Source organism: Pogona vitticeps, chromosome 2 (assembly GCF_051106095.1).
Source record: "Pogona vitticeps strain Pit_001003342236 chromosome 2, PviZW2.1, whole genome shotgun sequence".
Lineage (NCBI taxonomy): Eukaryota > Metazoa > Chordata > Lepidosauria > Squamata > Agamidae > Pogona > Pogona vitticeps.
Window position 1 is genome coordinate 241,933,026 of NC_135784.1, and position 25,513 is coordinate 241,958,538.

The following is a 25,513-nucleotide window of genomic DNA, read 5'->3' on the forward strand; positions in this document are numbered from 1 at the left end:
GTGCAATTTTTCCGTTTCTGACCAACCTTACAACATCCACATGTTGGATACAGTGCAGTGTGTGTCCCTTTTATTACATTCTTTGTTTTAATTAACTAGCATAAACTCCTTTTCCCACTTTCTGCTTTCTTAGTGGCTCCTGTCTAATCTGGGAACAAGCCAGTCTCATAAATTTCAAAGCTGTTCAACTTAGCAAGTTTCAAATCAGAATCAGCCCTTTTATTTCAGAGTGGAATTGTGTCATGTTATAATTTGCTATGGTTGACTGCACTACACAGGGAAGGAGAGCTGTAAATTTTGATGTAGTGCAGCTGTACAAACTATAATGCAAGTGTCACTTCTAGAATTGGCTAGCTGAGTATTCTTTTTGTCTTCATCTGCCCAAGTGTTAGATCTTATTTCAATGGCATATAATATTCCAGAATTTAACTGTTCACTGAAGTATTTACACAGAAGGTTGATATCTACCTATATACACACCATTCTTAATCTAAACTCTACATATGAAAGCATCAACCTCCTCATATGCTATTGTTCAGTCTAGACACCATGAACCAAACCAAGATTAAGGAAGCTAACATTCTCAGATGTAACCTGAAACCATGGTTGCATGTGTGAGCAGCCATGAGCCACAGTACCCTTCAGTCTTTCCTCTTTCTTGCTCTTGCTGCATGAGAATTTGAACTTACTATTTTTGTGCATGGCCAGCTATGCACAAATAGTTGTATATTAACCCACAAACTATTTTTCAATTTTTTTCTAAAGCTTGGTTTCCTTCTGTTTGTTTTTAGAACTAATACCCTGTTCTGCAGTGCAAAGGTTCCCATAATATTTGGCAGGGAAACCGAATGGAAACTCTCATCTTCATTCCTCTCCACAGGAATGGGAAGGAAGCTTTCCGTTTCCCAAGATTGTTAAGTGTTTAAAGTAAAGCATGGAGAAAGACACAGGATAGGGATTTTGTTTTTCATTTTTCTTTCCCTTTAAAGAGAAAGAACATCAGTCTAGATTGTGCTAAACAGAGCCACTTGAGTTCTGGTGTTGTCAATCTTCACATGTAGATGTAAGGATCATTCCAAATGACATAACACATCTCAAAGCAACTTAGACCGAATCAAGCTGGAATAATTGGGATGTCTAGTTGCACAATTGTCAATATATCCTTAGAAGAGGTACTCCTTCAAGTAATGAAAGATGTCTGGCACAGGATAGTACTGTATGCCATAAGCTTCCTTAACCACATGCCTTCATTTTTATGTGCTTTGTTTTGTGATTAATCCTTGGAAAGTAAATAAAACTTTAATGTGCAAGTTTGATTGCTAAGGCATTTATCTTTGAGGAAATAACACTGTGGGAGGGTACATACGTTAACTTCCCATAACATCTAGCTGAACCCTAGAGGGTTAAGAGACCATGCAAACAGCAGTATATCACAGTATACTTCAATATTTGGAAGTGCAAATTGCAGAGTTTTGAATTTCTACTAAAATTCCATTTGCTACACAGTAGGAGTACAGAGACTCACATAGGAAAAATTGCTACACGTTCCCCAGAATCCACTCCTTTCTCATTAACTGGCACTTAAAATCTCAGTAACTCACTCTGAGACATTTGTAAGGGGAAGAATAAAAACATTTTTATTTATAGTACAGACAACGTGTACACCAGCACCAGGAGATGCTCAGGGAGAAGAATCAAGAGAATGAGAACGGGTGAGGGTCCCTCAGAGGAAGATACTGTAAAACCATATCTGCCTCCACTGTGGGCATATAAATCCATATCAATCTGGGTTCAGGCACCAGCAAGGCATTAGTTGCACTTCAAAATGACCTTTTAAGGGAGGCCAATAGGGATAATCTGACCCTGCTGGTCCTCTTCAATCTATCAGCCACCTTTGATACTGCCAGCCACAGTCTCCTCCTAGATAGAATATTGGGGGCCAGGGACTGGTGGCCTTGTGCTAAACTGGCTCCAATCCTTCCTCGATGGACAACTCCAGAGAGTACAGTTAGGGGAGACTGTTTTGATCCTATGGGTCCTCAACTGTGGGGTCCCACAGGGGTTGATCATCTCCCCAATGCTGTTTAACATTGTGTCATCAGTATGCAGATGATATGCAGCTCTGTCGCTCAGTTAAATCATCTGCAGCAGATGCTGTCCAGCACCTACAGGGGGGCCTGGAAGCAGTACCAAACTGGACTAGGGGGAACCAGCTGAAACTGAATCCAGACAAGATGGAGATCAAGTTGCTGGCGGGTCCATCTCCTTATCTGAGTGGTGTTTCCTCCAGACTTGATGGATCTGCCCTCCCGTTCAAGGATTAGGTCCGCAGTTTGGGTGTGATTTTAGATTCAGTGCTGACCATGAAAAAACAAGTCTCCAGTGTGACACATATTGCATTTTTCCAACTATGGCATATCACCCATCTGAACCCTTACCTGGACATTAGGTGCCTAACAACATTGGCCCATGCAATGGTAGCCTCAAAAAAGAAAAAGAAAAAAAAGAATATTGTAATGCATTCAACATGGGGCTTCCCTTGAGGCTGACATGGAAGCTTCATGAGGTCCAAAATGCAGCAGTCAGATTGATTACTGGGATGAAAAAATATGACTATATTACCCTGATCTTGGCTAGTCTGCATTGGTTACCAGTCCATTTACATGCCAGGTTTAAAATGCTGGTTCTAACATATAAAGCCTTGAATGGTTTGGGACATTGTTACTTGCCTGAACGTCTCCTGCCGAGTTCAACTGCCTGTCTGACCAGATCCTCAGAGACCATGTGCCTAGGAATATCAACAACTTGAGAGACCCAGAAAACCACAACCAGAAGCCAGACTTTCTCTGCTGTGCTACCTCCCTTGTGGAATGTGCTGCCATAGGAATTATGCCAGGCATCCTTCCTCTGTGTCTTTAAAAAACAATTAAAAACAGCTTTTCAAGGAAGCCTTTGGGGAGGTTGTATGGAGAAGGAACAAGGGTTCTTTTTTGCTGCCTGTCTTTTTTATTTTTCTGTTCCTTTTATTTTAGAATGTGTTTTAATGATTTTTATGATTTTTGCTTTAGTTTCTGTACACTGCTCAGAGTAGCAATTTGCTAGATGGGTGGTATAAAAACTGAGTGATTGGTTGATTGACTGAACGAATAAACAAATAAATACAGTTTCCTAAAAATAAGGGACACAATGGTATGTAAATGTTAATACATTTGCAAGCGCCTATCAGTCCAGAATCATGGTAGATAGTTTTTCTCTCTGGCCAAAAACTGTTCATGTAATTCATTAATCAGCCTCCTTTTCTACTTCACAGTTTGAGTTTACAACCCTGAGCTAACTCTCTTTCAGCAGCTGGAAGCAGGCAAAGCTGTCTCAAGCCCAATAGGATACATCTCCTCAGCAAAGATCAGAAAGCATTCTGCCTTTAACCTTTTAACAGTCTTTATTTCCTGCTGCTACCAGACTGGGGTAAGGGGTAGCTATATTCCTAATGCAACAGCTTCTGCATGTTTTTATGCAAGATATTCCTTCTGTGTGAACCTGAAATATTATCTGCACCTAATATTTATTGGTATCAAAATTAACATATTTCAGAAATTAACATACTTCAAAAGCCTGAAATAGGTTCAGAGGAAAAGGATCAAATATTGAATAAAGAGAAAAATATTTTTTAAACTTTGTATTAAAGAGAGGGGGCATCTGGATCAAGAGACCTTTTGATCTGCAGTCAAATGCTCTACCACTGAGGTATACCCCCAGATGTTTACTCTGTTTTCAGCAAGATGTGCTTCTTTCCTCCTATCACAATTAGTATATGTATCTTAGAACTGCTGAGCTGGAAGGGACCCTATGGATCACCAATTCCAGCACCTGCCAAGGAGGCACAGTAGGGAATTGAACACCCAACCACTGGCTTCCTAAACCACTACCCAGCAGTTCTTCTAAAATCTTGTCTTTCAGTCCGATTCTGCTGCTTCCTGTGGAGCAGAGACTGCCAATTTTTACATCTACTCATCCTGCTTTTAATGAATCTGAAAGTGTTACCTCTGGTTGCCTTTATGCCTTCAGCTGATAAACTCAGGCACTGTGCACTGGGGATGTGTGTGAAATTGGTGGTCAGAAAGCCAAATGCAGGAAGGTGCCATTGTTTTACAGGCTATGGTCCCAAAACTCCACATCCTGACTCTCCATAATGCATAGCTGGAAGATCTAAACACTTTTCTTCTAGATTGCATTTCTATCGCAACTAGTACACAGGTGTCAACATTAGTATGATGTCAGCTGTAAGTAAATCAATGGATTTTACATAAGTATTGGCTTACAATTCAGTGGTTCCCCTGTAATAAGATATTGGCCATAGTAAGCGAAGTTCAAAAAACTACTGTAATTTCATTGTCATTGAGTCCAATTGTGTTGAATGAGGATAAAGTACCAACTCCAAGGCAGAATTCCCCTGCTCTCCATTTGTCTCACAAAATGGCTACCCAATGGAAGACTCCAAGAAACATCTTAAAAAAACAACACCATGTATAAGATAAAGGATGCATATGTGATTTATTTGTATGTGTGTGCATTTCAAGTGAGTTAACTGCAGTTAATTCATTTGTAATATCCAAATATCTCAGTAGACCCCCCAAATGCTGTCTGAAAAACGGTAGGAGTTATTTGAACGAATAAAATGATCTTGTACAAGAGGTTAAGTGCCCAGCTTAAATGAGGCCGTCACCTAAACACCCAGAACAGAAGCAGCCTCCTTCTCAGGAGAGCAATTTCTGACATGCAGAAGGACCGCTACACTGTCAAGAGAGAAAGGGGCGGAGCTTCCTCCTTTGGCCCTTCAATCAGACCGGGGAGGGAGAAGAGGGAGGGAGGCAGGGCCCTTTCACAGGCTGCCAAACCCAATGGGCGGGGACTACGCCTAAGACGTCATCAAGCGCTGCCTCCGCCGCGGAAGCCGGTAGGCGAGTGGGGGAAATCAAACCCAAAACAAAAGTCGGTGCTGGTGCGTCAGGTAAACAAGGGCACGCCGCGTTTGGTTGGTCTCGCGCGCTGGGGAGCGTGTGTGTGCGTGCGTGTGTGTGGAGCGGCTGTTTGTGCCCAGCCGGTTCCATCTCTGGCGAGCTGCGGGGGGGAGTGTGTGTGTGAGAGAGGAGCGGCTCCCAGAGGGGGAAAAGGGGTGGCGGGACATCCCTGCCTGTCTCGTAGCCAGAATTCCCCCCCCTCCTTCCAATTCATCGGTCCGCGGCATCTCCTTCCAAATCCTGAGGGGGGGGGCATCTCCATGCCAAGAGTTCCTCCTGCCCCGTTCCCCCCCCCCCGCTCCGGCCGTGGCTCCTTCTGGGGATGGGGAGGGAAGCGCGTGAAAGCAGCCGCCGCTGTTGCTCCTCTTTCTGTTTTGCCCACGTTCAGGGGTTTACCCGGCCTTGAAGACTCGGGGCTTGTCACGATGCCCAGGGAGATTCTGTGTCAGAACCGGCGGCCTCTCCTGACCTGCCTTCTTTCGGGGGCAGTGCAGCGTGCAAAGTTGGCAGCTGAGGGTGTGGCCCGCCTCACCTTTGACTGGCTTGCCTCTCGTCTCCCTCTGAACGGTCCGGTAGTGGTGAATTTTGCCCAGCCTCCCCTTCTGTGAGAAGGAGAGGGAGAGGGAGAGGAGGCAACCCATGCCTCCATTGGATTTCGCAGCCTTTCTCCCCCCGCTGCAAAAATGGGGCAAAGGATGCTCCTCTGTTCTCCTACTTCCGCAGCATGTTTTTTTACTCAAGCATCATCTCTCCTTGACCCGTGGCAGCCAAAAGGATTTTTATTTATTTATTTATTCTATTTATATCCCTCCTCTCTGGTCATTGTGACCACTCTAGGCGGCTTACAACACATAATATGACAATAATTATATAAAAAAGGAATTATTACTCTAAATAGACAATTCTTCAAGATGGAGAAAAAAAATGAAAAATAAACCACAAAAGAAAAAGAGAAAGGGAGAGAATCAGAGATTAACTGGAGGGAAGGCCTGCCTAAACATCCATGTGAGGGAGCCGCGCGAATCTCCAGAGGTAGGTTGTTCCAGAGGCGAGGAGCCACCGCCGAGAAGGCCCAGTTTTTTGTTCTTTCCTTCTGGGCCTCCCTCGGCGTCAGGCTCCTCAGTCTCACCTCCTGGCTCGTGCGGGTGACACGGGTAGAGCTTGGTGGGAATAGGTGTTCCGCCAAGTATCGAGGCCCTAAACCGTTTAGGGCTTTATAAGTAAGCATCAAGACTTTGAAGTCAATGTGGAACCAAATGGGCAGCCAATGCAGCGTGGCTAGAATAGGAGAAATGGTTGCATGCATGCAACCAGAACATTGAAAAACCATAGCAGATCTGTCTCTATACAATTTCAAGCTATTGTCATGGTGGTGTTTTCTCGCTCCGCTAAGGAGTCTGGCCGCCGCATTCTGCACCACTTGGAGTTTCCATGTCAACTTCAAAGGAAGCCCCACATAGAGCGCATTACAGTGGTCTAATCTTGAGATTACAAGTACATGTACCAAGGTAGTGAGCGCCCCCGTATCGAGATAGGGTCGCAGCCAGAGATGGAAAAGGGCAGTACAGACCACCGACGCCACCTGAGTCTCCATGGTGAGCGCTGGGTCCAGATGGATTCCCAAGCTGCAAACCCCATTCTTTGCAGCAAGGCTGACTCCCCCAAACGAGACAGAGTCACCCAAGCCACTGATAGTGGGGGCACCCACCCTCAGGACCTCCGTCTTATCCGGGTTCAGCCTCAGCCCATTTTCCTGCATCCATTGCAGTACAGCCCCCAGACAGTGCTGAAGGGACAGAATGGCATCTGCAATTGGTGAAAAGGAGATGTAGAGCTGGGTGTCATCAGCGTACTGATGACATGATGCCCCACACGGCCTCATTTAGATATTAAATAGCATTGGGGAGATAATCAACCCCTGTGGAACCCCACAATTGAGAATCCACGGGGCCGAGACATTCTCCCCAAGCTGTACTCTCTGGGGACGGTCCCCCAAGAAGGAATGGAGCCAGGCGAGTGCCGAGCCACCAATTCCCAACTCAGAGAGCCTCCCGAGGAGGATACCGTGGTCGATGGTATCAAAGGCCGCCAAGATGTCGAGAAGGCCCAACGGAGATGTTTTATCCCTGTCAGCCTCCCTCAACAGGTCATCATACAGGGCGACTAATGCCATTTCTGTACCATGGCGCAGCCTGAAGCCTGACTGAAACGGATCCAGGGCATCTGTTTCATCCAAATGAGCCTGAAGCTGGTCAGCCACCACCCTCTCCACCACTTTGCTGATGAAAGAAACATTGGCAACGGGCCTATAATTGCCAATTTCGTCCGCCGCCAAATTAGGTTTCTTTCTTATGGGCCTAATGAGTGTCTCCTTGAGGGCAGGAGGAACCCTGCCCTCAAGGAAAGACCCATTAATTATTGCTGTGGCCCATTCTGTTGTTATAGGCCTGGCTTCTTTGATTAGCCAAGCCGGGCAAGGGTCAAGGGAGGAGGTGGTGGCACAGCAGCGATCAAGCACTTTGTCCACAGTATCCGGTGTTTAATGGTGCTGTCCAGGGGAAAGGAACAAAAGACCATAGTGGTCTGCTTGCTTGCCCTCCTCTTGTTTGTTTGCTGCCTTCTGGTGTGGAGGATTTAAATGTGCATCCACTGTTTTACACCATGGAGGGAGGAGGATAGAGTGCAGTAAAATGGGTGGGAGTTGTGAGGCCCTGGCTGCTCTTTCAGTGGTTAGCCCTCTGCATTGTACTGTCCATAGATTTTTCAGCTCTTCTCTCTTTTACTATGCCTCTGAGGGGGGATGAGCATGAGAAGAAGCTGGACGAGATGCATGCTCCTTTCTCTTTTATTCACCCTTCCCTACCTGTCTGTGGAAAAGTCAAAATTCAGAGGATGGAGTGGGAGTGGAGGTGAGAATTAACTGGGAGATTAATGGTTAATAAGCCCCTCTCTCCAATTCTTTTCAATCCTCTGTTGAAATGTCAGGAAAAAATATTATTTATTATTATTATTTATTTAATTTATACCCCGCCTATCCGGCCCACCGGACCACTCTAGGCGGCTTCCAAATATAAAATCAAATAATAAAACATAGACAAATACATAATAATCAAACAAGGACAGCAGTGAAAATAAAAAGGAAAAGTAAGAAAAAATCAAGAGTTGGCTGGAGGGAAGGCCTGAATAAACAGCCATGTTTTTAATTGGGTTTTAAAGGTGCCCAGCGTGGGGGCCGCGAGGAAAAGGAGGAAAAAAGGAGGAAAAGGAGGAAAAAGGAGGAAATGTTGCTTTTTACTCTCTTATTGTTGGTCTTCATACACACAGCCAGCTGTTTGGCCTTCAAAACTATTGTTGATATGAAGCGCCCTTGCTTCAAGCATTTATTTTGTGTTAGGTATGATTAGGACCCATTTTACTGCCCTGATCCTGTGAGGTAGAATTGAACTAAGGTGGGTGAGATTCTTCCCCCATCCCCCAGCCCCTGGTAGCCCGGAAGTTTCACTTTGTAGTCTGCTCTGTGTCGGCATTACTTAGGATCAGAGCACACAATGTGGCAAATGCATATTTCTTTCTTTTACAGCATTATCCTTCTAGGCATACAAAGCTTTTGGGACTAAATGCTTGAGAAATCAGACATGCGAATCTGAGACAAATCTCTCGCCCGATCAGCTGCAAAACAAAAGTGAACTTTGCCAAGGGTGTATTGAAGCAAGCTCATGTAGTAATGTTTTGTGCATTGTCTAGTGTAGCTCTCATTCTCAATCCCTTTCTCATGGGCTGGGGAAATGTTGCCTTCTGCTTCACAAGTTCCTTCATTTCCTTGCTAAGGAATCAAGTCACTACAGTGGTGCCTTGCTTGACGAGGATAATTCGTTCTGTTGAAATCACTGTTAAGCGAAATCCTCGTCAAGCGAAACGAAAAAGCCCATTGAAATGCATTGAAACTGGTTCAGTGTGTTCCAGTGGGCTGAAAACTCACCTCCAGTGAAGATCCTCCATAGGGGTGGCCATTTTCAGTCCCTGTAAAGCAGGGAATCCGTCCTGAAAACACAGCGGGGAGCCATTTTGCACAGCAGGTGGCCATTTAGAACCACCGATCAGCTGTTTCAGAATCGTTTAGCGAAAAATCGTACTTTACCTCTTTGTTACAGACTCTACGTTCACAAAAGTGTGCAGCTACAATCCTATGCATTCCAGGGCATACATTAATAACACAATGCATGCTTATTCTATGCATGCTTATTCTAATAAGATTGATAGAATGTTTTCTATAATAAACAGGTGTTTTATTTCTGCCAACGAAGTAAATCTCACCAGTCACAATGGATGGAATCCTGTTGCGTAACTGTGCCTATGCAACAAGAATGACATCAATGACAGAGGTATATGGCCACTGATTAAAGACTTCCTTTTGCAATTTCAGGGTCTACACAGGTTGCACAATGCAACAAAGTTGAATGCACCCAAGATCAGAAAAATGAATCCTTTAATCAATGGCAATATACCATTGCCTTTTATTTATTTATTTATTTATTTTACTTTTTATTCTGCCCATCAAACTACTCTGGTGGACCCTGCCCAACAGGATTTCGCCAATGTACCTTAAGTAAAGAAGAAATTAATATATTTTTACCCTATCTTTCTCTCTCAAAAAAGGTGGCTTACATTATTAAAAGATAGTATTTAAAGTTAGCAACAGTGAGTATACACATACTAAAAAGGATCAAATGAATGCCATGATAAAAAACATAAGCAACACCAAAGCATTCAATGCAGCAAGGCACAACAATCCATTTTGAAACCCCACTCAGTCAGCCAGTCATTAATGGAAGCCCTGCCTGAATAGTAAGATTTTAACCTGCTTGCAAAAGGACAGCAAAGATAGGGCTTGTGGGAGGAAGTTCTAAAGTTGGGGAGCAGCAACAGAGAAGTTCCTATTCCATGTAGCCACCAAACATGCCTGTGAAGATGGAGGGACTGAGAGGAAGGCCTCTTGTGATGGTCATAACACTCAAGCAGGCTCATAAGGGAAGATATAGTCCTTACCTTTGGCCCAAGTTATTTAGGGCTTTATAGATTAGAAACAGCACTTTGAATTCTGCCCAGAAATGGATTGGCAGCCAGTGGAGCTGCTGGGACAGGGGAGCTATATATGCCCTGTAATCAGCCCCGGTTAGCAATCTGGCTGTGGCATGTTGGACCTGTTGGTGTTTCTGAGCACTTTCCATAGGCAGCCCCATGTAGATATATTAAAGTAATCCAGCCAAGATGTAAATAGGGCATGTGTCACCATGGCTGGACCAGACCTCTCAAGGAACAGGCACAGCTGGCTCACTAATTTTAACTGTACAAATGCACTCCTGGCCACTGCTGAAACCTGGGCATCAGAAATGAATCCAGGAACACACCCAAGCTGTGCACTTGTGTTTTCAGAGGGAATGTAATCCCATCTAGCACAGGCTAGCATCCCTATTCCTTCATCTGTGTTTCAACTGACCAGGAGCACCTTTGTCTTGTCTGGTTTAAGTTTCTGTTTATTCACCCTCATCCAGTCCATTACTAATACCAGACACTGATCTAGAACCGAAACAGCTTCCTCAGATGGCAAAGATTCCTTTCAAAATTGTATTTTGCATATCTTCATGTGATGACAGAAATTGTTCGTACTTGGTAAATTCTCTACATTTGCCATTAGTTTTCAACCAATCTTTTGTCCAGGTGTCTAACTGAACAAGATTATACCATGATAGTTTATTAGTTTGAAGTTTAGACATAATCAACTCCTTCGATCTAATTTTACACATCCAGTCCCAGGGATTGGGTTTAGATTATACATGACTAGCCCAGTGGTTTTTTCCTACTCTCTTCAGTTTAAGCTTGAATTATGCTATAAGAAGCTGATGATCAGAGCCACAATCTGCTCCAGGTTTTGTTTTTGCTGACTGTATAGAGCTTCTCCATCTTTGGCTGCAAAGAATATAATCAATCTGATTTCAGTATTGCGCATCTGGTGATGTCCATGTGTAGAGTCACCTCTTGTGTTGTTGGAAAAAAGTGTTTGTGATGACCAGCTTGTTCTCTTGACAAAACTCTATTAACCTTTGCCCTGCTTTGTTTTGAACTCCAATACCAAATTTACCTGTTGTTCCTTTAATCTCTTGACTCCCTACTTTAGCATTCCAGTCCACTATAATGAGAAGAACATCTTTCTTTGGTGTCGGTTCTAGAAGGTGTTGTAAGTCTTCATAGAACTGGTCAGTTTCAGCCTCCTCAGCATTGGTGGTTGGTGCATAAACTTGTATTATTGTGATGTTGAAAGGTCTGCCTTTGATCCGTATTGAAATCATTCTATCATTTTTGAGATTGTATCCCAATACAGCTTTTCCCACTCTTTTGTTGACTATAAGGGCTACTCCATTTCTTCTATGGGATTCTTGCCCACAATAGTAGATATGATAAGCATCTGAATTGAATTTGCCCATTCCCATCCATTTTAATTCACTGATGCCCAAGATGTCAATGTTTATTCTTGCCATCTCCTGTTTGACCACATCCAGTTTACCATATATAATATTTTTTTATATTAGGAATACCTAAACCTCCATTTTTTTGAGTCTTGTACTAATATGCCTTTTTTTTCTACAAACAGTAATTGCTCCACCTTCAGTCTTCTATCTTTTATTCTTCTCTCATGCTGTCCAGTTGTCATACTTGTGATATTTTATGAACTACACATGTTTATGCCCATCCCAATTATTTATATCTCAAGTCAGCGTAGCACACAAGGGCCTACCAGAAACTTCGGATATGGCTGAGAGACCCTTCATAGTGTTTGGGATTAGCACAATGACTGTTTATGTATTTGAAGTATTTTTACCTCACCTTTTACTCACAAGGCTCCAAAAGTGGATTATGTAACATCAGTGAGAACCACAATACTGTATGTCATTAAAACATTAGACTATGTAAAGAGTTTATATTACAGTAATGATGGTTCACTTCTATTCTGCTGTCCAGTTGGTTCCAGTGGCCTCTTTGAGCAGCAGTGATGGAGAAGAGGCGCAATCTTAGCATGTTGAAGGCAGTAGGGGATTAGTAATTTGTACAATTGACAGATGAGCCCATGTAAAAGAACCCAACCAGAAAGGTGTTTTCAACAATTAACAAGAGTACTCTTTTTGTATGGATGTATTGTTAAATGTTAAATAAATGTGTTGTAATGCACGTCTCAGTGTGGTTTGTTGGAATGTTTTAATACTGTACTTTATATGGTCCCCCCATTGTAAAAGTCAGAATTGACTTTACAGTAGTTTGTTGTTGTTGTTGTTGTTGTTGTTGTTGTTGTTGTTGTTGTTGTTGTAAAATTGCATTTCAAAGAGTACTTTTCTCTTTTATGAAAATAAAAACAATCTCTTAATTTTTCTTAGCTTCCTGTCTATCTCCCCCCCCCCTTATAGGAAGAGTCTTTTCTATCAATGATGATATGTTTTGGTAATATTTTAAATTACCAGCATCAGTATTTTAATATATAAGCAGGGTTAAGGTCTCTTCCCATTGCTTATACGGGACTGTAATTGAATAGAACTTGTGGAACATTATTCAAATAGTAAAAATACGACTGGATTATGTTTTATTGAGAAACACAATTGAATGCTTTTTTTGCCAGCAAACTCACTGGAGGTTCATACTTTGAGAAAATGTTAAAGAGTGTGAGCACAATACAGCTATCTCCAGTTCCACCACCCTTCTGCCTTTCTTCACAAATAAATAAGCTGCATAGACAATCTATATTTGGTGACTTATTCCATGTGTATACTGTACTATCTAAGAGCTGAAGACCTCTGGGCAATTTGAGAAAGAATTAGAGAAAACAAGCAAGAAACAAGATATTCAGTACATGCAAAATCCTGTGTATCCTACATGGAAAGCAATCACCTCCCTAATCAGTATCACGTAGGAGTTGCAAGCTAAAAGAAAAAAATGTACATAATATTATTTTGTACAAAATGCCAGCTGTTCTTAGTCAGGAGAAAATAATTGTGGAATGCAACAAATAACCTTATGTGGCTATGAAATCTGAAATATGCCATATCCAGTATGCATCTGATAATATCTTCAGTGATTTCTTAACTTGAGGCAATTTCTTCCTAGAATTTATGCCTCTTGTGTAGCTGTGCAAGAGGATTTTGGCCAATGGGTCTACTCCAGTGGGGACTAGAAATAGGATACTGGCCATTGTTTCTTCATCTGCTTTTCAATTTGGTTTCTGTCTGTAATTAAGATATTTGTTACAATGACAAAATGTATGAATGCATATCTGTGGTTGCCTGGGCTTACAATAAAATTGTAAGGAAGGAATAATAGTTGAGGAGATTGGAGGCAGCCATACAGAGTTAACTGCAATCCATTTCTGGTTTCAGATCAATTTATAATGTTCTTGTTGCCTCAAAACCAACTTCCAGAATATTTATTTTCATAAAATGTAATGTATTTTAAATTTATGACAAGATCTGGCTTTGCAACATCTATGCTTCATAAGAGAGGTTAATGACTAGGAAAGTTGATCTGATTGTGGATGGGAAGTACTGTACATGCCTTGGAAGACAGTCACAAAGGCTTCCCAAGTCTGTGGTTTCTTGTGATTATATACATGTGTGCGTGCATGCACGCACAGACACAGAGACACAAAGGTGTGTGTGTGTGTATTTATATTCACAATAAACCTCAGGCTTTGTAATATTTTTAAAGTCACATGGCTTTAATTTAAAGGACTAGTTACAATATTTCAGTCTTATCCAGTGCTTAGATGAGCATATGTGTGCTTTAGCTTGCACTGGCATTTAAGAAGACTGACAAGGAGCACTGTGTGTGTTGTTTAGTCTGTCTGCTCAGCTTTGTGCTTTGGGTGCAGCATGTTTAAGGGAAAAGAAGGCTTTTAGTGTTCGTTCCTCAGTCAGTGCAAATTGAGAAGATGAGAAACTCAAATTATATATTTCAGTGCTTGCAAAAGTAATGTTATAACCATGCATTTTAAAGTACGGATGTCTTATGATCATGGCATTAATCCACCTTATTTTTGCTTTACATAAAATGAACATTGATTATTTTCTGCTTGAAGTACAGTTTCCATTATTTGTAAATTATAGGGACAGATTTTTTACTAAGTACATACCTCTTTCCTTTGAACCTATTACAGTATTGCTGATCCTGTAGTGGTAGAGCACATAAACATTCTATAAGGCAACTCTAAAAACTGGAGCAGCATAAACAAAAAGTATTTTTGTTTCATATCAGCACCAAATTTGGCAGTCAGTCTGTGCCAAACTTGTGGATTCTTTTAAAAGCAAAACTGTTTTACTCAGTCAGTCAAAAATTTCACCAGTCAGCATGACCGGACTATAGCCATGCAATTTATTGGGATTGGGAATCACTGATTTATACCCTCAGACTTGGGTTGCTTTATTACATGCATGCCTGTGGGGTAATGAAGCTTGTATTTTGAATGCCTTTCTTTTGAAGGTCTCCAGCAAAAATAAAACTGAAAGCAAAAGCGCCCAGCCTCTTAAGGAGCCACGGTTCCCTCCCACCCCAGGATGTCTCCTCGTTCGGCTGAAATTGAGAGCAGGGAATCTCCATATTCTACAGCATGGGACTACTCTACTTTCTCCTGCAGAGCTATATCTCTATGTACTGCTCAAACTCTCTTCTCATGAGAAGAGGGCAGTTTTCCATTTGCAATGGGAGGGGGGAGGGGAGGACTGCACGTTTAGAGAGAGAGAGAGAGAGAGACAGGTGGAGGGGAAGGTGGAAGGGAGGGAGAGAGCTGTGACTCATCGAGCAGCATTTTTCACTTGTCACAGACAAGTGGACAAGTGCATTTTTCAAGCTCTGCCCATCTCTAATCTTCAGTAATAGTAGTTATGTGCTGTCAACTCAATTCTGACAAGTCAATTCCAATTTAAGGCAATCCTTTCCAGGTTTCCTAGGTGTTGAGTAGTCCAAAGTAGTTTATCATTCTCTTCTTCTGGAGGTGCCCTGAGACTTGCAGTTTGTCCAAGGCCACATAGACAGGCTTTTTTCCATAGTAGAGAATATAACCTCTGGCTCTACAGCCTGATACCAAAGCCACTGAGCTATTCAGCAAGCTGTGGGTTCAATTCCCCACTGTCCCTCCCATGAGAAGAACCATCCTGTGTGACCTTGGGCAAGTTGCACAGTCCTAGGATGAATACCCCCACACAGTTGGAGTTAACAAGGGTCTGGCCCCTAGCGCCAGACCATCCACTCATGTGTCTGCCGCTGGCCCCGGCCCCACTCTTCCTTCCAATCACTCCAGAGTGCCCAGTTGGCTAGCCACTTGGTAGCCTTGCAGGGAGATTCATCTTCCCTCCTTCTGCTAGGAGTGGCTAGCTGACCAGGCGCTTCGGAGCAATTGGAAAGAAGAGTGGGGCCGGGGCCACCGGCGGGCGCATCAGTGGACCTTAATTAACTCCAGCTGTGCAGGGGTATTTGTATAGGAATACAAATACCCCCATCTCTAGTTGGGATGTGGCTGCAGTCCCTCTGTGCCAAAACATTGTGAAGGGCAGTTTTGGACTTAATTAAATGGTGAAGCAAAAGTGGGAGTGATTGAATACGAATACCCCCATCTCTAGTCCCAACTGTTCTTGCTTCAGCCTTCCTACAGTAACCATATTACAGATTGTGTGGTCATCTTCTGGGTTCTTCTAGCACTGGGTATTGAGAGAAGTTGCTATTGGAGTTTATATATGCTTAAACCTCAATTTAAAAAAGCCAGGAAATGAAATTCTTCAAAAATCCTGTGTTTTATTAATATGGGATATTGTGCTTCTGAATTCAGGATTTAGAACACCAAGAAATGGCCGATATTGCTGCACAATTTCATGATCATGTTGCCAACACACACACAAAAAAGATGCCAAACTTGACATAGCAGCCTGAATGTTGAGGTATACCCTGTCAACAGTCAAGATGGCCTGCAGAGTACCCTCTTGTGCTCACTACCATTTACAAAGAGACACCAAGCAGAGGAGAATTCCAAAATGTCTAGAGGAAATGGTAGTGAGCACAAAATGGTATCTGTAAACTTTGGCATCCTTTTTCCTGCTGGCAACGTAGGCATGATATTGTGCAGTAATATCAGACAATTCATAAACTGGAGGTTTTATTTTTTGAAGAATTGGTATTAAATACTGTTAAAAACACTTTCTACACAGTAGCCATGTTTACTCGTCACAGAGGAACTAGTGACCAAATTGCTAACATGCGCAGGATTATGGAGAAAGCCAGAGAGTTCCAGAAAAACATCTACTTCTGCTTCATTGACTATGCAAAAGCCTTTGACTGTGTGGACCACAGCAAACTATGGCAAGTCCTTAAAGAAATGAGAGTGCCTGAAAACCTTATCTACCTCCTGAGAAACCTATATGTGGGACAGGAAGCAACAGTTAGAACTGGATATGGAACAATGGATTGGTTCAAAATCGGGAAAGGAGTACGACAAGGCTGTATATTGTCCCCCTGCTTATTTAACTTATATGCAGAATACATCATGCGAAAGGCTGGACTGGAGAAATCTCAAACTGGAATTAAGATTGCCGGAATAAATATCAACAACCTCCGATATGCAGATGATACCGCGCTGATGGCAGAAAGTGAGGAGGAATTAAGGAACCTCTTAATGAGGGTGAAAGAGGAGAGTGCAAAAAACGGTCTGAAGCTCAACATCAAAAAAACTAAGATCATGGCCACTGGTCCCATCACATCCTGGCAAATAGAAGGGGAAGACATGGAGGCAGTGACAGATTTTACTTTTTTGGGCTCCATGATCACTGCAGATGGTGACAGCAGCCACAAAATTAAAAGACGCCTGCTTCTTGTTAGGAAAGCCATGACAAACCTCGACAGCATCTTAAAAAGCAGAGACATCACCTTGCTGACAAAAGTCCGCATAGTCAAAGCTATGGTTTTCCCTGTAGTGATGTACAGAAGTGAGAGCTGGACCATAAAGAAAGCTGACCGCCGAAGAATTGATGCTTTTGAATTGTGGTGCTGGAGGAGGCTCTTGAGAGTCCCCTGGACTGCAAGGAGAACAAACTTATCCATTCTAAAGGAAATCAACCCTGAGTGCTCACTGGAAGGACAGATCCTGAAGCTGAGGCTCCAATACTTTGGCCATCTCATGAGAAGAGAAGACTCCCTGGAAAAGACACTGATGTTAGGAAAGTGTGAAGACAGGAGGAGAAGGGACTATAGAGGACAAGATGGTTGGACAGTGTCATCGAAGCAACCAACATGAATGTAACCCAACTCCGGGAGGCAGTGGAAGATAGGAGGGCCTGGCATGCTGTGGTCCATGGGGTCACGAAGAGTTGGACACGATTAAATGACTAAACAACAACAATGTTATATTAGTCAGTGCTTATTTCACTTGTGGCTTTAGGAAAGGCCTAGAACTGAATTTTAGACCAGCTATACCTTTTGAAAGTCTACTAGAAATGTGATTGATAATGAACCTATTTTGTTCCCTAAAACCTGTGCTTATTTATTCATCCTCTGCTTGTCAGAAGATGGTTTGTGGATGTAAGAATTGGTATTGTAGTTAAGGGTGCAATTATTATCTCTTACTCTTAGAGAATTCTCCTTAGGAATAAATGAAGCTGGCTATATTATTGTATTGCATTATGGAGCCACATAACCCAACTTGTAGAGAACAACTTCCCAAAGTCTTGAGTAGGGTGGAAAAATATCCTATTATTGGAGATGCAAAAACCCAAAACAAAACAGACCCTGAATTTGGAGTCTCTAACATACAGAACATTGGCCACCGTGGCCACTCCCCGTGGGGAAACTGGACCAATTAAAATGGCCTGCCCCCCGCGAGCTTCTCAAACATGATAGATTTCAGGGCGTCCTGGGGTGGGTTCTGACTGACCTGGATGGCAAGTGGAACTTTATTGTGTGGTTTGTGACCTCTCTGGCCCAGGACAATTGCATTGGCATTAAGATGGTATATTTTCCCGTGATCAGTTTGCACCCCATTTTAGAACTAAGGTCAAAGCCATTCAATGGGATCTGGACTCCTCTGATAATGCAGTAGTACTCCCTGAGGTCACCAGTGATCCATCTTCTCCAATCCTCCTGGATCAGTTTCAACCTGTGACATCAGACAACATCTCCAGGGTGCTTTCTTGCTGCAGACCTGCCTTATTCGATCCTTGCCCTTTTTGCCTTTTAACGTCTGCAAGGGAAGTCACAGAAGATTGAGCTGTGAATCCAATTAAGTCCTCACTGCGAGAGGGCCATATGCCCTTTTGGGTGAAGGAAACTATTATATGGCCCATTCTAAAAAGACTTAATTTAGCCGCAGATGATCTGAACAACTACAGGTCAGTTGCTAATATCCCATTTATAGGCAAGTTAATTGAGAGGGTAGTCATGGGGTAGCTTTAGGCATTCCTGGATGAGGAAGATTGCCTTGATCTATTCCAATAAGGATTCAGGCCATGTCATGCTTTTTTCAGGCTGATTGCCCATCTGTGTCCTGTGAGGTTTGACGGTAGAGTCTTGTTGTTTCACAATAATTTCAGACAACAGATGCTGCAGTGAAAACTGTGGAACATTTATTTGTGCATCAAGCAATAAACAAGTGTCCTGAACTGGTGAGCGTGCTTTGTCTCCCTCCTCCAATGGGTCTGGAAGGGGTTTCCAACCATCAAATGCAAGAGGGTTGCTATAACTATTATTTGAAGGTCCCAGTAACTCAGGGGGCATCCACCCCTTCAGGGCCATCCCCAACGGAGCATCAAAATCGTCCCGCTGGGTACCTCTCTCCTGCTCCAAACTCTCCCAATTTGTTCTCTCTCTGCTAGCCTCCTCATCCCCATGGCTGTTCATTCGATCCTCTCTTTTCCCTGTCTACCCGTTCTTTCTCCTCTGTCAACTTCCTTCTCCACTCTCTTGCTTCTGCTTCTCTCCAATAAGAGGGTTGTGGTGGGATCACCGTCCTCCACTTATAATCTTTAGGTATCCTCAATCTCTCCCATTTCTGTGTCCAGAGGTCTTGCATCCACACCCACTCCCAACTGCTACAGTGAGCAGGAATCCTGACTTGCCTTCTGTCTCACATGTCCCTACTTAGATGAGGGGTGTCTTAGGCCATTGGTTCATGTGCTGATGATCTTGAGGACTGACTACTGCAATTTGCTTTAAATCTTATATGCAGAAAAATTCAAATCTTTACTTGGAAATTATTTTGAATCAGTATGAAGTATAAAACAAGACAACACAATACTTTTCTTATGTTGTTTAGATTTTAAGAAGGAAATGAGAGGAATGAAGACTGTAAATGTACTATCGCAAAGGATTATGGCAAACTGTTAGTTTCTATTTTGCCCCTAAAGTGTAGATATTTGCATACTTCTTTTTGGTGGAGAAAGCCTTTTCTTTGCTACAAGAAGTGTCTGATTCAGAATGTTAGTGGATTTCCAGTTATTAAGATGTAATTATATACCTACAGTATTTAACTGTAAATCTGAAAAATCTCAAAAGCTATCTGAAAAGAATATTTAGAACCTAGTACTAATAAATTGACTCATTTTCTTGTAATTCACCAGAAGTACTGATATGAATGCAGCAGTAATATGAAAAGTACATTAATCCCTGGAGTTACATTGTGTATATTAAATTACTGCTCTTGGGGAATAAAACGTGTGAAGCCATTTAGCCTTCAATCATACGTATCACTTATATTCATAGCAGCTACACAATCTATTTCCATTCTAAGGGAGAAATTAGGCACAGTGCATTTCACTTTTTAAAAACTAGACAGGGAATCATATTTTAGGCAGCAATCTTGGAACTTATCTCAAAATAAATATAGGATGACACGAATTACTCCTGAGTCGAATTGCAACTCCAAGATGGGCAGAGGGACTTGGGGTCTATGTGCTTAACCTGGCTGACTGATAGCCTGAATCTGCCTGGCAGTGAATGTAGAGAATGCTTTTCCCTTCTGGAACACCTGAAAAACTGGGAAGATACGCAGGACGAGATTCATCTGTTTTCCTTTCTCTGCACAGAGAAACTAGAATTGGGCACTAGGGGAAGGGGGCAGAGAGAGAGAGAGAGAGAGAAGAGAAGAGCCCAGCCCAGCCCGGCCCCTTGCTGAAAGCTAGCCAAATTCATTGATTTGGGATGGTGGTGGCAATCTTACAGCTGTAACCCACCAAATATCTTGTTGTTAACACTGCTTTTTTCAGTTGACGGTGTCATATCTCTTTCACTGTTTTGTCCCTGGTCTGTGTGTAAATGAAATTTCCTTTCAATTTTCTTTGTGAAGTGCACTTTTCTGCAGTTTGAATGCTTGATGTGCAATTGTGTGAATTCTGCTGCTGATCCTTTGATATTTTTTAAAGTAACTTTTCCTTTTTTTTGCAGCTCTTGTTTAGATTGACATGTCACTATCTTGTTTTTGTTTTGTCTTCAAAAGGTAAATGCACAAGCAGCTCACTCCATTGCTATAGAGCGATTTTTCTCGTAATTGGGAAACTGACTGTATAAGCAGATTCCGAGAAGAGAATATAAGAAGCTACAAGAATGTTAAAAAGAATCATCATGTTTGCATAGAAAACACATGGGAAAATGGAACTTGACCTCACCAAAGATGATCTGCCTTTAATGGCCAATACTACTGACATGCTGGTGAAGCATTATGTATTGGATCTGGATGTTGATTTTAAAAGTCATGTGATTGGGGGCAAAATAGTTCTGTTCTTTGAAACTCCCAGCAGGTGTGGGAGAGAAAGCAGTGAGCAAGCGGAAGAAGGCTGTTATTCGTGGTCAGATGAAACTGGCGACATTCCCATGTCAAATGTGAGCGCCTGCTCACCTAAAAGTGGATGTAATGATTTGGCTGGCTGTGGTAAAGGTGAAAATGATACTTCTGATAAAAACGGTAGCTATGGCAACAGGGAACAGGCTTCTGGGATTTCTAGTTCAAAGAACTGCTGTGACATTGAGATTCATGGGAGTGAAGATTTCTTGCTGGTCCTGGACTGCTGTGATTTATCGGTGCTAAAGGTTGAGGAAATAGATGTTGCTGTTGTCCCAGGCGTTGAGAAATTTACCAGCTCTGCCAAATTAGTGGATACATCTAAGGATGCAAAGAATCTTAGGAACCAAATCATACATGAACTTGTGACATTATCTGCAGATCACTGGAAAGAGCAGTTTCACTATTACAAGCGCTGCAGCCAAGCGCCTGCTTGCGGAGAGCTTCACTTTGTTACTGGCCCTTGGAGTCTGGAGATCCGGAAAGCAGGTGTTCAACAGCCAAAAGACTTCCCTCGTGCCATAAGGATATGGTACAAAACACAGGCAGAAGGAAAATCTCTTAGCTGGACTACAGACCAGAGTGACAGGTATGTATCAGTCTTCTTTTGTACTTGCAAAAGTCATAGATGTTAATGAGCCAGGTGGCTTCGGAGCTGAATTCTGAATAATAATCTAATTTTCAGGTTGAATTTAGATAGACGAGTAACACAGCACGCAAATCTCAGAGCTCACAATAGCTTTGCTGGATTAGATCACCTGAAGACAGGATCAAGTGAATGCATTTCTTCCTTGTCTTGGTCGGTTATAAGGAAGTGCTGATTGCTGTGTATTTTGGATAGAAAGCATGGGAGGCAAATATAGAGCACCTTGACATTGCTCTCTCTCTCACACACACACAGCACTGTGTGTGTGATGAGAGAGAGCAATGTGATGAGCAGCAAAAAATTGTAATTTTTTAGTAAATAAAAATTATATTTCATGACAGATTGAATGAGATAAAGTTCTGCACACTGTTTAATTTGTGTGTTAGGATCTCAGCGTAAGTTGACAGAAGCCATAATCTACAATTTAACTCCACGGCATGTATGCCATGTTCTGTAGTTGTACTAAAACATATAGATGTAAAGAACAGAAATACTTAAGAAATTATTGAACTTATCAATACAGTTTTTTAAATTTCCTGTGTCATGCAAACTACTTATTTTTCTGTTGCCATTTGGTCCAGCCTAACTCAGTATTAACTTGCTCATTTATCAGCTCTTGACCTGATTTCCATGGCGAACTTTTCCATTTAGTATAAATTAAAGATGGTCTTATCAAGAACAAATTATTTTCATCACATAACTTGTGAGTTATTAACAAAATGTTTAATGACTGTTGAAAAGGAAAAAAGAAAAAGCAACAAGAAAAGATGTACGAGATTTTTGACTGCATCATGAGGGGTTTTTTTAATCATGTGAGGGTTATGAGAGTTTAAATTAGAGCGGGTGGGGGAAGGTATTCTAACCCTTCCCCATGTAATATTTTTTCAAATCTAAATCAGTTTCCCTGGAGTATCTGCTTACTCTTTGTGGCAGAACTTAAAGGTATCCTGTACCTTTGTATTTGACATACAAGTAGACAGCAGGTCATACAAAGGATGGAGCAATTCAGACAGAAAAAAAATTGCATAGGGATAGAGTTGACCCCAGTTTCCCTCCGATCTTAATTGCTATCCTCTTTTGAAATATTTCAAGATATGATGACATACCACTTCCTTAGCAAGTTTATTGAACTGTAAGTGTACACATTTAATGATTTCTTCACTCAGTGGAAGAGACAAAACTGCCTTGTTTCCACCGTAGTCTTTGTTTTCATTGTGTGTGTTTCCATGTGTAAAGTAGATATTTTCTTGTTGCTTATTTATTATTATATTTCTAATCTGCGTTCCCACCACACTGAGATTGTTGCCCCCAAGTCAATTTTGCTGCTCTCCATCCATCTCTCCTGGGGCTTTGCAGTCATCCTTGATATACACCTAAAGTTTTAAAATCTTTTTGGAAAAATTTGTTTAGCTCTTGTGCCCTGCAGGGAGTGTGGGGATTTTTTTTTTGCCATGTTTTGAGGGGCACCCTGGGACTCCCCATACTCCCCCCAAGTTTTTAATTTTTTAAAAAGTTTTTACTAGAGGATACAAGGAGCTTTTTCAGTTAACACACCCCCCTTTTAAAATAAATCCACCCAGCAGTTAGCAAAAACCCATTTTACAATATATAACTATTGCATTTTAATTTAAAAATGCATAAAAAATTAAATACAGAAATGAGTCCCTGTATTCCCCCTCCCCCTTTAACCTGTTGCCTCGGGAGTGTGGACTGACAAACATTGAAAAGCTTTGTGAAGACATTGGTGCCAAATACAGGATCTGGCAATTGGAGCACAGACCCTGTGTCTACACTGTTCTCAGTTTCTTTGCCAAATTTGTCTTCTCTAAGCCTCACCATTTCCCCCCCTAAAATAAATGTTGCCACCGAAGACTAAAGTCACTAAAGACTAAAATTATTTTGTATTTTGGAGCTCAGATCACATATCTGCCAGAAATTCAAGAGTCACATAACACTCATGCTTATCATCATAAGCAGAAACCTCTAATGATTTATCTGCCCCACCTCTTCCGTTCATCAGGGTAACAGTTACCTAAGCCTCCAAAATTCTGTGAATAGGATTTTGGTAGATTCAGGCTTACTGGCTTGGAATAGTTCTATTGGTATCTCATCTAAATGGCAGTTTTTCATCACAGGATTCTTTTTCAAAGGAATCTGCCATCCTGACATTTCTTCTGTATAGTTCTTCACTATATTGTGTTCATCTTCTCTTTAATTTATCCTGGTCAGATAATGTTAGCCTAGTCACCTTTCTGGCAAGAAGCAAAAGTATGACATGATGGGAATAGAATCTAAAATTTAGATGCAACCTTACAGCAACTGACACATAGAGACGAAGATAACAACTTGAATAGTTTCATCCATTTTGGCCTCCCCCCTCCTTTTGACTGAAAGAACTTTTTTTTGCATATTCGCTGATAATATCTCTGTTTAGAATGGTTTTTTGACTCGCTTGCTCAGATATTTGTTAAATGGGTCTTATAGTTTAGTGCATAGGAGATTGATATATCTGTATTTATTAGGAAGGAGAGATTGCAAAGTTACTTTTGTAGACTAGACTCCCCCCAACCAACTGTGGTTTTTCTGTCTGAGGGATTATGGCTGGTATAGCCTTAAAATTAAATGTTCTGAGCTCTGCTTCCTGCTATGATAATACAGTAGTGAATCAGGATAGCAGCTCGGGGTGCGTGTGTGTCTTGGCCGGATGCATATTGAGAAATGGAAGCAAAATATGGAAGGTGCCACACTGGATTTCATTTGCATACATAATGTATGTGCACATTCACACACACATACGAATGGTGAATTGGTGGTGAAAAATCAAATATGGCATAGTTAAACTATGATGTTTATGCTATTCAGTCTATATTTTTCAGGGAACTAATACCTTTGTTTCCCATGATTTTCGAAGTTTGCCTTGACTTTTCCCTGCAATTCAGATGACAGTGTGTCACTTATGGGAATACCTGTGGCATTCTGATGCATCTGTAGGATTAAACTGATGGCAAAAGCTAATAGTCATCTCATAAAAATGTCATCAGAAGTCCCTCTTCTGAAGTATAATGTTCTTTTAAAAAATAATGAACCAGTAATATATCTGTCTGTTTTATGAGACCCTCTCCCCCATTTTATCCTGAAAATTATTCTGTAAGATAGGCTTGGCTGAGAGCCACTGATTGGCTGAAGGTCACAACTAAATGTTGCGAGTAGACCGGGATATGAACTTAGATGTCCCTATTCCAAACTGAACACTGTAACCATTAACACTGTATGGGCTGTCTGAGATCAGTGGTAACTTTATATTTAGAGATACATAGGGGTATTCATATATGAATATCCCCGCACAGGTGGCATTCACGAGGGTCCAGCTGCAGACGCGTGATCCGCTCACTACTCCTGGTAGAAGGTGGGAGGGCAAGCCTTGTTGCAAGGTTGAAGAGTGGTGAGCGGGTTGCGCGCTGCAACGCCATTGGTAGAATTGCGTCATCCACATCCGCGGTGGATTGGTGAGTGGACTGTCTGGCTCCATCTGTGCAAGGATATTCGTATTTGTATACAAATACCCCCATCTCTCTCTATGCTGAAACATTATAATAGAAAGCAATGCTGCAGATAATATTAATGGTCAATTGCATATTATGCACATTCACATAGCATGCAAATAAGTTTATAATATTCACATGAGACTGCCCAGGTTTGGAGGATTGCAATATGGCAATCTTACCCGTGGATTGTACTGGTGGGGATTCACATGACATAATGGTACAAAAAAAGTAGCTAGACATAGAAAGCTAGCCTGATAGGCAGATGATTAGCTTAGCCCTCACTTGCAAGTCAGGTTTCAAGTCTGGAGGAGGTAGTTAATTGTGGGAGAAAATTCAGCTGCTATCTCTACGTACACAGCCTAGACAAAAATGTCCTGGTTCATCCTAACTTTTTTTCTGCAATCAATTGATGCTACTTTTGCAGTTGTATTATGTACATGTTAGGTGACTG

General features: G+C 41.9%; 1 protein-coding gene across 16 annotated transcripts in view; it reads left to right on the forward strand.

The window, feature by feature from the left end:
• The first annotated feature begins 4,900 nt into the window (after positions 1-4,900).
• Positions 4,901-25,513, forward strand: part of AOPEP (aminopeptidase O (putative)) — a 234,245-nt gene continuing 213,632 nt past the window's right edge. For 8 of the 16 annotated variants that reach the window (XM_078386165.1, XM_078386167.1, XM_072992316.2 and 5 more), the window contains exons 1-2: positions 4,904-5,008; positions 20,530-21,460. In XM_078386165.1, coding sequence (XP_078242291.1) covers positions 20,682-21,460 — 779 coding nt within the window. In that variant the 5' untranslated portion in view covers positions 4,904-5,008; positions 20,530-20,681. Of the gene's footprint in view, positions 5,009-9,299; positions 9,401-20,529; positions 21,461-25,513 lie in introns of all 16 variants that reach the window. The other 8 variants (XM_072992325.2, XM_072992323.2, XM_072992326.2 and 5 more) reach the window with 4 other exon arrangements.